Here is a 14,594-nt window from a genome sequence, read left to right as displayed (position 1 = left end):
TAGTAGCGCCCTTGTTCTGGGCATGTCATGATAGGTTAAAATAGGCAAACATTCAGCGAAACTTCATCTTTCAACATGCATTGTGAGAGGGTTTTAGACCAGTAGTTCTCAAACTTTTTCATCTCAAGGACCCCCAAATTGTCACTTATTAGCCCACGGACCCCCATTTGAAAAGATATGCCAAGGACCCCCCATAAGAGAAGATTATCAAACTGGACCCCCAGTTTGACATGCATCATTAGGCTACGGACCCCCCATTTAATGGCATTTATATCTCTGGGACCCTAATTTAATTTATATATTTATATTGTAAAACCAATGTTAATGTTAAGAGTTACAGACCCATATGGGTCCATTTGGTTCCTAACTATCATTTAGCTGGGGACCCCCTGGAACTCCCTCAAGGACCCCTGGGGGTCCCCGGACCCCACTTTGAGAACCAATGGTTTTTAGACCATGGTCTAGAAGGGTTTCTGCAATGTCCACAGCTCATATCCGGTCTAGAGCCCGCCTACCACGCACATAGACCATTTCCGTATCCCTCTAGACCGGATATGCAAACTACAGAACGAATCGAACCCTGTCCACTACTAGTCAAGGGTTAAGGCGGGACTCGGTGCTGCGTTCCCAACAACTCGGAAGTTATCTCACACTCACAGGATTATTTTTTTTGGTGGTGGTTAATCTGTTTTGTAATAATAATCAAAATCTACAAAGTAAATATTAGCTAAAGTTTTCAAATAAGTGGAGTAAAAGTATAACATTCGCCTCTGAGACGTATGTGGAGTAGAAGTGAAAGTACTGAAAATTGGAAATACTCCACTTAAGTACAGTAGGCCTACTTAAGTAAATGTAATTAGTACATTTTTATTTATTTTTTAATTTACACCACTTCCAAAAATAACAGAAGCTAAACGCGTGGCGATGCACTGAATAGCTTTTATATATCAGTTATTTTTGGCATTCGACGCCAAGAGTTCCGAGTGTCCATGAACGCAGCATCACTATGCAGCAGGCAGCTACTAGCTAGCCTGGTAGCAGAAGTCAGCTAGCAGAGCATTAGCACAGAGGCTGCTCTTCGTCTCTTTAACCAGTATTTACCGCATATACATTTGCGAGAACGCCACCTAGAAAACATTAACGGACACCACGTTTTAGTGACTTCTAAATACACGACGGAAGCGTGTACTCAATGTGACATAGTAATACTTATGTAGCTAAAGTTAGCAATTAGCTGCAAACTTTTAAAGTCAGTGAAGTTACTTTAGCAATGTTTTCATTGTTGGTAGCTGGTGGCGTTCACCCCCTGTAAACGACTGTCCTAACATGAAGGGAATGAATGATGCTCAAGCCTGACATTGTTACAGGAAAAGGTTATGTTTACCAGAACGTGGGCATTTTGGGCCACGTTTAAAGTTAAAAGAGGAGTATCTGGAGTAAACACATGCACAACTGTGATCATCTGAAGAACTGTCATCATCATAAGGACATATATCTACAACTGTGATCATCTATAGAACTGTCATCATAAGGACATCATAAGGACATATATCTACAACTTTGATCATCTATAGAACTGTCATCATAAGGACATCATAAGGACATATATCTACAACTTTGATCATCTATAGAACTGTCATCATAAGGACTTATATCTACAACTGTGATCATCTAAAGAACTGTCATCATCATAAGGACATATATCTACAACTGTGATCATCTATAGAACTGTCATCATAAGGACTTATATCTACAACTGTGATCATCTATAGAACTGTCATCATCATAAGGACATCATAAGGACATATATCTACAACTGTGATCATATAGAACTGTCATCATAAGGACATCATAAGGACATATATCTACAACTGTGATCGTAGAACTGTCATCATCATAAGGACATATATCTAGAATCTACATCATAAGGACATATCTATTGTGATCATCTAAAGAACTGTCACCATAAAGACATAATATCTACAACTGTGATCATCTATAGAACTGTCATCGTCATAAGGACCTCATCAAGACATCTACAACTGTGATCATCTATAGAACTGTCATCGTCATAAGGACCTCATCAAGACATCTACAACTGTGATCATCTATAGAACTGCCGTCAGGAATCTAAACGATGCCTTGACCCTCTTCGTGAATCACTACACTGTTTGTGTGTGTGAATACACTGCTCCAGTAGACTATAATAAACAGTTGGCTGTAGAGAGGGACTCATTTATGATGGCAAGTGCCTTGGCGGCCAAACTTGGGCTTAACTCTTTGAGAAGGAAACAAGCCAAGAACTTCAGCGTCAGGATCAATACAATGGAATCAGACCTGGAGTTCAGCTGCGAGGTTTGAGATTTTTGCACGCCACATTTTGCCTATTTATAATAGTCACAACAAGAGTATGAATAATGCATCCTGGCACTGACTGACCTACTCAGGATAGGGTGACATCACTATTGTGCCTTTGGCTGTGACCCAGGTAGCAAGTGTCAATTTCTGTGACACAGGAAGCTCCTAACTTGTGTAGTAGTCTAAATAATCCCACATTACGTGGAAACTTTCTGCAATGCTCATTCATTTCAGAGTTTGAAGTTAGGCTGTGGTTCTGAAAGTGGGTTCCTTGACGGGGACCCTTACAAGTCTGTAACTCTGAGAGTTTACAAATGCACACTCTTTTTTTGGGTTCTTTGAAGTTAAGTTTAAGGATAAGAGCCACTGTGTTATTGGACAATAATCTTCACTTTTCTGACACAAGGTGGCAGCAAGTAACAATGAGTGAGCGCACAGTGAGAATGTGAAATGTGTTCTACAACAAAGACCATCTGAGGCCATTCAGGTTTTATTTTAATATAATTGATCCTTGTCTTAGACAGAAATGGAGTCATTCACATTTTAATCAAGGTCAGCCTAATCAGCTTCTACAGGCCTCTCATATTGTTATTTGTATGATTTTAATTAACCACACCAACCTCCTGGGTGGTATTATCTTATTATTGGCCATGCATTTTCAGGTTTCAATAACAATGTGTTTGATGACATGCCAGAGCAAAAAAAATAAATGGCATAAAAAAATTTCTTGCAAATGCCATCCCTGTATTTAAAGGGGAGTAACCCCACAAAGGATTGCAGTTGGTAATTACACAGGACTGTAGAATGTCAATTGCAGGTTTGCACTTTCTATTTTCTGTGCTGGGATGATAATTTTTTATCAATTATGTCTTTTGTAAATAGCAATTATTGGGCCCTGACCACCTAGATAATTATCATTTAGCTCCACATATTGGGCTATATCAACCTTGGTCCACCCTCTTGTAATTCTGCACAGCCAGCAATCATCCTTACATTTTCTTTTCAGTCTTTTCACTTCCTCTTGCTGCGTTTCTTCTTCTCGACAGCCTGAATGTACTTTCATAAAGTAATATGCACTCCAGGTTATCAAAGACAAAAAGCTATTTTAATGCATGCACCTGATAAAGCTCTCCACTGGATGGGTATTGGGTAGAGCTTTCATGCTCCTCAGCGTTGAACCAGACTGGGGAAAGGATAGATACACTGATATTAGTGAGTACAGATGATTGCCTAGGATTATTTTTATCGTCTACAGTCGCTCAGGGGCTTCCTTCCTCTCACCTACTCATCTACACTATGGTTAGAATTCAGAACAGCAAGCCTGGTGTGTTCAAGAGCTTGTACTCTAAAAGCTGCAATCTGTAACATTTATGTCCTACCCAGGAGTCCAACCTGGTGCCAACCAAGTGCCAACATTTCTACTATTGATTTCTACTATAATGGAAAGCCAGTTTGGGACTTAAGGCAGAGGATGAATTGCGCTCTGACCTTCATGCAATACCTCTTGTCAAGAAGTCACAAGTCACTTGGTCTTGCCCGTCTAGCTTCTGTTTGTGTGTGTGTGTGTTTGTTTCAGGTTAAATGGAAGGGAAAAGACCTCTTTGATTTGGTGTGCCGGACTCTGGGGCTCAGGGAGACGTGGTTCTTTGGCCTCCAGTATGACATCAAGGATACAGTCGCTTGGCTGAAGATGGACAAGAAGGTAACGTTCTGCGCATCAGTGTGACACATACAGCAAGATGACACTTTGATAGATGTTTGGCTTGTGTAGTTACCTTGTCATGACATAACTCCAAATATCAATAGTTGCTCCGTTGATAATTCAAAATATCCTTCCAGTCCCCACTGACTAACATTGTAAGGTGAAACAGTTTAAAAAATATATATATATAAAAAAAAAAATAGGATTAGGGTTTTGTAATCTTATACATTGTCAGAATCCACTACTTTGTGTTTGTTTGTGTGCTAAAGAGTGACTGTGAGTGTGAGACCTTTTTCAAAAGTCAATGGGCAGGGTATATTGAATTATCAATTTCTAATCAACAGAGCAACTACTGAAGTTATCTCACTGATACACATGACATATTGTGAGTTGTAGATCTGCTGTTTTTGAACATAAAAAATCACAACCAGTGTGAAGTGGGCGGTGTGGTCATCACAGTGGTCATCATAGTGATGGAAGCTCACTTCCAAAAAAAAAGTTATTTTTGGAAGTGCATAATCCTATTATTATGAATGACATCATGTGTCTCGCTAGCCAATTACAGTGCTGAATAGAGTCAGCCAATCACAGTGCAGGAAACTAATACTAATGAGGTGTCCCAACCCCACTTATAGGGGCGGCTACACCGCCCAAAAAGAAAAAGAAAATGGCATGCCCAAAATAGGGATGCCAGGTTAACATACAATATTTTTTGAATCCTTTTATCTTATTGACCTGTATGTAAGAAAAGCAAATACCAATAAAGAAACCTTGAACCCCCCCAAAATAGGGATGCCAGGTAGAAAGTGGTTAACACATCATTGACCATTGATAGAGCTAATATGAATGTGATGTCTAAAAACAGAATGCTCCTGCATACTGTGTCGGTGTTGCTTTACATTGCGTCTCTGGGCGATGGTTGCAGGTTTTGGACCAGGAGGTGCCCAAGGAGGAACCTATCACCCTCCACTTTCTGGCCAAGTTCTACCCCGAAAACGCTGAGGAGGAGTTGGTGCAAGACATCACGCAACACCTTTTCTTCCTACAGGTACTTGTTCATGACATTTGCCTGCTGATTTCTTCCCTTTAATAAATGAAGTAGAACTTGGTTTTAGTTTCTACTTGTAGTTAGCTATACATTTCCCGTAAAAAAAAAACAACAGCATTAGAGTAGCCAATTATTATCCTTTTATTTTTTTTAATACATTTTTGGGGCTTTTTCTGCCTTTATTGATAGATATACAGTAGACTGACAGGGAATGGGAAGAGAGATGGGGGCGGGGGGGGGGGGTGACACGTAGCAAAGGTCGTCCGGATCGGGACTTGAACCTGCCTGCTACACGCTGTCAGGCTGGATTAGCTGCCCAGACGGCTACGCCAGCCTTCCAATAATGTTTTCCCCCAATTTAGTCATCATGCCAATTATTCATCCATACACATCTCTGTGTTGCCAACTTGCCACTGCTGTTGTACTCTACTGGCTCACCCGCCAATGAGGAGCCTCCCCCAAGGGGACGTAGCGCCTCCGTCTTACTCCTCCTGTTCAACTCCCCTGGAGACAGGTGCCGTCCCAGCCGAGTCACTCGCGCAGCAACAAAGATCCCCCCTCCCTCTCTTACCCGGCTTCCCTCCCCCAAACACGGCAATTGTGTTTGTATAGACACACTCGGCCAAGTGACAGTGGATTCGAACTCCTAAGACTCTACGTTGGCGGACAGGTACTTTACCCCCGCACCACCGACTCCATCGATCAAATTCAAAATGTTGATTTTTACATCTAATACATGTCTTTTAGGATCTGATTAAGGGCCTCAGGTTTCTTTGGGACCTCTTGCCTTTTAGTCTGTGCAGCAGCATGTCAGAGTCACACCAACATTTCACTGCTCACACTTACACGAGTGAGTGACAAATAAAACTTTAGAGTCTTTGAATCATGCCAGTGCCACAGAGGTCTTGTGAGTGAGAGACATCTGTCTGTGTTGTGCTGACAGTCACTGACAGGTACGTGGTTTGCTGTCACTGAATGACAGGTCTTCTCTGCTGTTCTTTGTTTGGCTTCCAAATTTGAAAACACTGCTTTATACAAAAAATAGACAAATAGACAAAATACAAGCTCAGCTTTTGTCTTGTAGATCAGCTATTTTAGACACGCAACAACAACGTATAATTAAAGCCACAGGCTTCCAGGTCCTGCCGGTACACTTGAAATCTTACATGCCTGTTAGAACCAGTGGTATTGACCGACCAGGGGGACAGAATGGTTTTTCTTCTTTCTTTCTTTCTGCGTTCGCAAGTTGCCTGATCAGATCGCTCTCTGTGATATATACTCTCTCCACCATACCATGATTGTGGGCAACCCTGTGGAATCGATGCTGGACATATTACCACTGCCCTTTCTCTGCACTTACCGTCTGGGGAGTTCGCATGTCTGTCCCCCACCCCAGACTCCGGCGAGAGATGAAATTGGTAACTGTGCAGCCTGCCATTCAATTTGACTGGCCACATTTATCAATTACCAATCGCGTTTTAAGGGCTCAGTTATTTGGCCTCTTTAATGACTTGTTCCTCACGGGGGATCCCAACCCTGCCCCACCCCTTAGTGTTCTCCTCATATGCAGCCCAGTCCAGGGGGCTAGCGACGGCCGTGTGCGTCTGTGTTCCCTTGCTGTTGGAGCGGGAGGTACTTATCTTCCTGAGGCGGCCGCGGAAAAGTCCCCTGTCAGTCTTTAATCCGCTTCAGGTAGTTAGTGTTTTTTTCTTCTTTTTTCTCCCCCTTTTATCGAAGGGAAACCTCCGTCACAAAATGCGGACCTGGGCGTGCACAGCCACCCGGCAAATGAGTCAACACTGACGCTAGTGTGTGTGTGTGTGTGTGTGTGTGTGTGTGTGCCGCAACAAGCGGAGAAGAATACAAACGAGCTTGTGCCCCGTGTCGCCTGTCTCCCCATTAGTCTGCTCTCATTAACTCCTGTAATGTCTGGAACAGGCCTTCCCCTCAGATAGTGTCACTGGCGTGACAGCTGGATTAGCGCTTATCAGGAGTGATCACGCAACCCTGCTGACACACACACACACACACACGCTCACGTGCACACACACACACACACACACACACACACACACACACACACACACACACACACACACACACACACACACACACACACACACCCTCTCCATCACCTCAGGCCTTGGGTCTTGACAGCAGTGGAGTCTCATTTGTAAAGCAGATTGGAAGCCTCAGCCTCTCGTGGCTTCCTGCGATTGGGGCCTTCCTGTCACCTCAGTCTCTCCACGCCCTCCATGTTAGTTCACGACAAGAGGCTGTGCAAACTGTCTTTGCTGGTGATACGGCTCCAAGGCACTAGATTGTCCTCTTAACCCATTAAGACCTGAAGCCGATTCTACAAATGTCTTCTAAATCCCAACAGTATTCTGAAAAAAAATAACGGATGTTTCTATATCAGTGGTGCTCAAACTTTTTCATGTCAAGGACCCCCAAAATTATATGTATTCGGCCGCCGACCTCCATCTCAAAATATTTTGTTCCAGGGACCCCCCAGAAGCAAAGATTTGAGTTAAAAATGTTCGCTTTACTATTACAGTGTTTGGAGTTGTTCCACAAGAAAGAGATTATGTACAACTTAGTCACCAAGAAAGAAATGTGATAGCCTTTGCATCCCTTTTGGCTAGGCGTCTGATGCTGCTTAAATGGAAAGAAAAACTCCCACCAACTTTCAAATCATGGGTTAATGATGTTATGCGTCATTTGACTTTGGAGAAAATTCGCTACTCCACAAGGGGGTGTGCTCTGAAATTTTACACCATCTGGCAACCTTTTTTAACATATAGAGAGAGACTGAATGCTGCTGACATTAACTCATTCAGTGCCACATGACGTCTAAGACGTCACGAGGCCTGACGCCCTGAGCGCCAAGACGTCATGAAAAGACGTCATAAAAAAAAAGTCTATACATATTTCTTTTTTGGAAAAACATGTTCAGAACCCAAGATATGATGATTTGAAGATTTGCTGCTCCATTCACTCTTTGTTTAACTTCTTACCGAAAAAGGCTGTATCTCGGCTCCTAAGCACTTTTTTTTTACAATAAATTTTGGTTGTGGCACTCAGAGCCAAAATTCCATATATAAGCATGGCACTGGAAGAGTTAATGACCCACAAATTGACCCCACTGAATTTGTTTTTGTATTATATTTTTTGTGTATATATATTTTTTTAATTCATTTTAAATCTTTCTTTAATAATATATATATTCTACTGTGTATACTTTATTTATTTTTATTTTTGTATTTTTTTGAAATAATGCTTTTTAGCTCAAATCAAAAAGTGACACAGATGTGTTCCAGGTCTTAATGGGTTAAGAAGGCCCCTGACGCGCGTCACACGAGTCCGCCTGGATCACATCGTCTTCTACAGTAAAAGAAGGACTTGTTTCTAGAACGGTCAAACAAGCGAAAAACCAACATACATTGACTGCAATGCAAGTTTGAAATTAAACCTTAACCTTTCTGCGTCGCTCCAACTACTTTTGGACCGTCTGTGACACGGTGCCAACGCTCAAAAAATTTATCCGAGCTCTGAAAGATGCATCAACAGGCTTTGTCTATAGTTGTTGTGAAGGTGCGTTCAGTATGTGTCAGGGCTTTTACTTGTTATTACGGCCGAAGCGCGCTTTGCTTTACGCAGGGGTCTGTGCATTTCTTGTGCTCCGTGCACCGTGCCAGGCTTGTGTGACTGAATTAGCTGGAAGGATGGTGGCCCAAGGGGCAGGAGCACTGGCTGAGGAATAGCAGTTTAGTCTGAAGGGAGGTAGTAAGTACGGTTTCACTCTGGGCATTTCTAGGGCATCGAGATTTCTGCCTCATCATTCATTTTCCTCCGTCGACCCACAAGCAGCCTCTCAAGCAGTAGTTAACGCATGTTCAGATGAAAAGCAGTTGGCACGGGCACCACAGTTCTTGGTGGGGTGGGGTTGGCTAATAGGTCCCCATGTGATTATGGTGCTATTAACGGTGTACTAGATTCTGGATCTGTATCTCTAGTAAAAAAAATGTGGTATTATTTCACTAATCTGCACTATATATAAAGTGTAATTGGTCAAAGTTGACAAATATGTATGAAAATGGAAACAAAAGTCAAGTGCAAAAAAAAAAAAGTTACAGGTGTTTTCTATTCGTTGTTTTTGTTTTATTTTTATGAAATTGTTTACTGATTGATGGCTGAGTTGCTGTCAAATACCACATTTCCACTCATACCTCAATACTGTCTATTCCATCAGGTGGCTTCTGTATGTATCATCCTTTAAAGCAGAGATCAGCGCCCAAGAAGGGAAGGAAATTCAGCCCGTCGCATGGCATATTACCTCACACAGAAACGTTGTACTGTGGCTTCCACTATCAGCCTCGTTTCCGAAAAGAGATCCAGTTTTATTTTTCATTTCAGTTTGGGTGAAGTTAGATTACCCATCAATCTGAAGCAAAGCCTTCAATATTGCAAGATTCACTTTGGCGCTCTCCCACGGGACCCCGTGCAGACTAGATGTGCTGCACTCTAACCGATGGTAAAGAGCCAATACTCCTGTGTCATCGACGGAGGAGAGGGAACTCAGTAAAAGTCTGGTTGTCAGAGGCATAGCCTCACTGTCAGAAGTTCCTAACTCTGTACCCCTCTCCCCACAACTCCCTTCAGGTTAAGAGGAAGATCCTAGAGGAAGAGATCCACTGCCCACCCGAGGCCTCCGTGCTGCTGGCCTCTTATGCCGTCCATGCCAAGGTCAGTAGTCCCACATCCAGACAACTCTTCTACCATCTTCAAATGCTTCCCGTCAAGCTTCCGTCTCTTTGACATTTCCGTTCACCTCCTTAACCCATTAAGACCTGAAGCCGATTCTACAGTACAAATGTCTTCTAAATCCCAACAGTATTCTGAAAAAACGTATGTTTCGATATCAGTGGTGCTCGAACCTTTTCATGTCAAGGACCTCAAAAATGATGTGTATTTGGCCGCCGACCCCCATCTCAAAATATTTTGTTCCAGGGACCCCCAGAAGCAAAGAAAAAAATCTCTTTAAAATAATATATATATTCAAAGATTTGCACACATTTTCACGATTTTTCAAAAATAGCAGATCTACAAGCTCGTAGCGCGGCACTCAGTGCCGCACTATGAGCTTGTATATCTGCTATTTTTGAATAGCCAAAGTGTAAAGTAATGCTTTTTAGCTCAAATGAAAAAATGACACAGATGCGTTCCAGGTCTTAATGGGTTAAAATGTATTTAAAATATATTAAGGCTAATTTGCCTAATTTAGTTGTCTGTAGGACTTATTTAAATGACTGCAAACGCGAAGCGGAAGTGGGGGGAGGGGGCATCCGGCGGATTTTCTGCACTTCCGATGTGCAGACAGAAGCATTTGAAAATTGTGTGATCCAGCTGCCAGTCTCCAGAGACTATCTCACATTCAACCCTTCTATTTGTAATCACCATGCTCTCCTCTCTCCACCCATCCATCCATCCATTAACCACTTAAGCCCTACATACTTTGTTGGACGACAAATAAAGAAAATAGCTGATCTACAAGCTCTCAGCGCGTGTGACGATGTAACCCAAAATAGGATTGCCAGTTTGAAAGTGGTTAAAAGCTGAAAGTGGTTCAAATCTGCACTCACCTACTCACCTATTATTATGTTCTTTTTTGGTGCAAAACATACTGCAGGAAAACCCTCTCCTGATAATACTGTCTCAGTTGTTTCAGTGGACAGCCTCCATCCCTATGAAATACCCATGAAAATGCTGGGCCCGAGCTTGGATGCAGCTTTTCTTGACAGGCGATTCGGCTCTGCTGAAACCACAGGTTCTACCTCAAAGACTCGGCAGAGTGCCTGCTGAGACTTGCCTTCCCCAGCCAATTTACACTGTACAGGGTGAAAGAGACTGTAGGTAAAAAAAAGAAAAGGATCTGCAAATTAGCCTGGAACTACTGCACTGCGCTGTCAGTACCTTCAAAAGGAACGGTGACAAGTCCAGTATCAGTTTTCATTTAATCAGTCGCCCACTGTGATTAGAGCCTGCAGGATTGAATTGGTATAACGGGGGCAAGGCAGGTACTGTAGTTCTTTGCCGGCGGAAAGAAGACGGAGAGGTCTTCACCCGTCTCTTACCCCATCTTGGTTTTTCTTGCATGTGTGGGGGATGTGTAATGATCAGTCTGTGAAAATAATACAAACTAAAGGGAGGTAGCATGATATAGGACCAGTCCTCTATGAGCTTGCACTCCATACAGTAATGTACTGCACAGGCTTATGAAATAAACTCCTATTTTGACAGCCCTTGCAGTGTTGTGTGAAGACGCAAAGATGTGTTATCTCCAGCATAACCATAGTTATTTTACACCATTCAAAGTAATGGTGTGAAATAATTAAATAAATGTAGCCTATGCGACTAAAGTACGAAGGTCTAACTTAACCTTAATGTCATGCAATAAGCAAATTCACAATGTGCTGCTTGTGCAGAATGATTGGGAAACTAAAAGTTGTGAGATTTAATGAGACAAAATAATGCTTGTTTGTGAATGTCCCACATGACAATAAAACACTTAAGTTGACTCATAATAATTATTTAACACTTTTATTTTGTGCCCGTGAGCATTGTTGCTGTGAATTCTTTTTTTTTTGGTGATATAATGGGCAAGCTAGTCTCATACTGTAAAGATTGCTCTGATCCAGCGTTTGTAAAATTAAAACCAGCCTGTTCATTGGAAATACTCAACGATAAATGTCGATGGGATTTCAGATGGCAGCCCACCTAGAGACAGATTCTGCTCGAGCTTTCGTCAAGCGCTTGCTCAAGGGGGAATTGTCGGGTCTTGACCTCTATATGTAAAGTGTCTTTAGACAACTTGCTGTGATTTGGCACTATATAAATACAATTGATTGATTCAATTGGCACTATATAAATAGAATTGATTGATTGATTTCATGTAGCCTCTGTTTCTGATGGAGCAGAGGCCTCATTAGGCCACCGGTTTAACCAGAAACCAACACAAACCTGGACAAATTATAAACTCATATGTTGCACTGTGAAATGTTAGGGTCAAGGGTTGTCAGTAAGACTATTGTTTGTCAGTTAATAGCATGGTGCGAACTGAAGTAAGAACGTGGCACCCCATGCCCTTAATTGACATAAAACTTATTTGAAACAACAGTAGTCCCTACTATCTTCATACACAGTCATTATCAAGCTCTCTCCATCCATCGTTCTGTGTTGACTTACGACAGCTCGCACAGAGTTGAATGTGCGCCGACATATAGGCTGCTGTCATTTTGGGGTTTTGGCGCATGTTGTCACATTTAGAACTGTACAAGCGGAAAACGCATCGCTTCGCTCCATTTTACCAGCTTGCCTGGTGTTGCCGGTTTATTGCACTGACCCGGCATTGGCGGACTATTGTGTGGGTGAAATACGGGCTTTTCAGTAGTAATACATATTCAATGAGAGGCGAGCAGGCAGGCAGGGAGGCACGGGCAATCTGACAAGCGGGCACACTCCTGTGAAACTGTCGCGTTCGTGCTCTTTTCACGCACATGCCCGTCTGCGACAAGAGCTGGATTGTGGTCAGCTTTTTTCTACTCGACGCGGAGGACAGTGACTTGACACAGCAGGCGTAGATCGCCTGGCATTTACTCGCGGTCGCGGAGCGATTGTCTGTCTGCGTATTCACATGAGAAGCGTAGTGCAACCCTGCTGATCCAAGCGAGAACGCGGGCGTTGTGAAAAGCCCTATAGGCTCTCTCTTTCCCTCTCTCCCTTCCTTCCCCTCTTACTCTCCCTCCCTCCCTCGCTCCTTCTCCCTGTCCCTCAGCTCCCTCTCTCCGTCACTCTGGTCTGATGTCACACACACAACCATACCTCCCTCTCTCTCTCTCTCCCTCTCTCTCTCCTTCCCTGGGTGAGCTAATGCGTGGCTGTTTGTTTGGAGACGTATTCAGAGAGACCATGCATTATATGGTGCAAATGAGGCTTTTCTTTTTTCTTTCTTTTTTTTGGCTCATATAATTCAGAAATGTTTTGGTTAAGGACAAGAGCATGACTCTGTAATCATGTTTTCAGTCGTCATGCAAAGTGAAAAAGAGAGTCGCCAAATAGAGGGAATGGGAAATGTGTCGTGTGCACACATGTACCGATTGCGTCCCTAAAAACCGCACACGCCTCTGTGCCTGCACCCTTTTGTGCATTATACTTTTGTGTGTGTGTGTGTGAGGGGGGGTGGGAGAGTGTGCATGTGTGCGTGGCTGGCTGCGTGCGTGCGTGTGCGCGTGAAACGAGAGTTTCAGCCTGAATAAGTCTGCAGAGAGCTGAGTGACTTTTTTCCCCTTGCTTTGTAATCCTGTGTGGGCGCGGTAGCAGAGCTTGTTTAGGGGTTGGAAGGTGTTGACAGGGAATTTGGAGAAGCAGCTGCCACGAACAGTGCAGAGAGGGTTCACCGGGGGGGAATCGGAGCCAATTGAGTGAGCAACACAGCCTCTCTCTTCTCTCGTGGGTCCGGCCTGACCCACACAGGGAAATGGCTGACCAGCTTAGAGTAGACCGGGGGAGATGACACCGACAGACGGATAGGCACACACCCCCCGGTGTCTGTTCGCATTAACCCTTTCAGACCGAGAAGTCGCATCTGTGTCATTTTAAGATGTCTTTGGGCTATTCAAAAATAGCAGATCTACAAGCTCATGGCGCGGCACCGAGTGCCGCGCCATGAGCTTGTAGATCTGCTATTTTTTAGAAAAATCGTGAAAATGTGTGCATCTTTTTCTTCTGTAGCGCACATTTTTAACTCTGTTACAACTTCTGGGGGGTCCCTGGAACAAAATATTTTGAGATGGGGGTCCGCGGCCAAAATTCATATAATTTTGGGGTTTTGGGGGATTTTTAATTTTTTAATTTTTTTAACTAGGATTTAGAAGACATTTGTAGAATCCCCCCAGAAGCAAAGATTTGAGTTAAAAATGTTTGCTTTAAAAAAATATATATATTCAAAGATTTGCTCAAATTTTCACGATTTTTCAAAAATGGCAGATCTACAAGCTCATAGCGCGGCACTCAGTGCCGCGCTATGAGCTTGTAGATCTGCTATTTTTGAATAGCCAAAGAAATCTAAAAAATACGCAGATTCTTTCCCGGTCTTAATGGGTTAATAAGGAGAAGCACAGGTTTCTACAGATCGCTTAGAAAAGATGCTCTTGTCTAAGAGAGAGTTTATTTTGAGGCAAATATAAAAGTACAGGTACGGTACGGTACTCATCCAGGCACATTCTTGAGCTATATGTGTTACTAGTATATTAAATACAACCTGTTCATTGTGGGGAAGGAGAGCTCTTTAGGGCCGTAACAGTTCATCTGATTGTGCTTGATTGGCGTGAGTCATGATGAAGTGATTAGCAGATTGTTCTGTCCTGATGATGGATCAATGGGGACTGAATGATTTTGACAGCAACAGTTCATTTCAAGGCTGTCAGT

At 42.9% G+C, this 14,594-nt stretch overlaps 1 protein-coding gene across 1 annotated transcript in view; it reads left to right on the top strand.

The window, feature by feature from the left end:
- The first annotated feature begins 2,230 nt into the window (after nt 1-2,230).
- nf2a (NF2, moesin-ezrin-radixin like (MERLIN) tumor suppressor a) overlaps nt 2,231-14,594 on the top strand; it is a 45,513-nt gene continuing 33,149 nt past the window's right edge. The window contains exons 1-4 of the mRNA XM_080433170.1: nt 2,231-2,355; nt 3,935-4,060; nt 4,986-5,108; nt 9,771-9,854. Of these exons, the coding sequence (XP_080289296.1) occupies nt 2,239-2,355; nt 3,935-4,060; nt 4,986-5,108; nt 9,771-9,854 (450 nt within the window). The 5' untranslated portion in view covers nt 2,231-2,238. The remainder of the gene's footprint in view (nt 2,356-3,934; nt 4,061-4,985; nt 5,109-9,770; nt 9,855-14,594) is intronic.

Source organism: Gymnoscopelus braueri (genome assembly GCF_963280865.1).
Source record: "Gymnoscopelus braueri genome assembly, chromosome: 7".
In the NCBI taxonomy this organism is placed as follows: domain Eukaryota; kingdom Metazoa; phylum Chordata; class Actinopteri; order Myctophiformes; family Myctophidae; genus Gymnoscopelus; species Gymnoscopelus braueri.
Note: the sequence above shows the minus strand (reverse complement) of the source record. Positions and strands in the feature narration are given on the sequence as shown.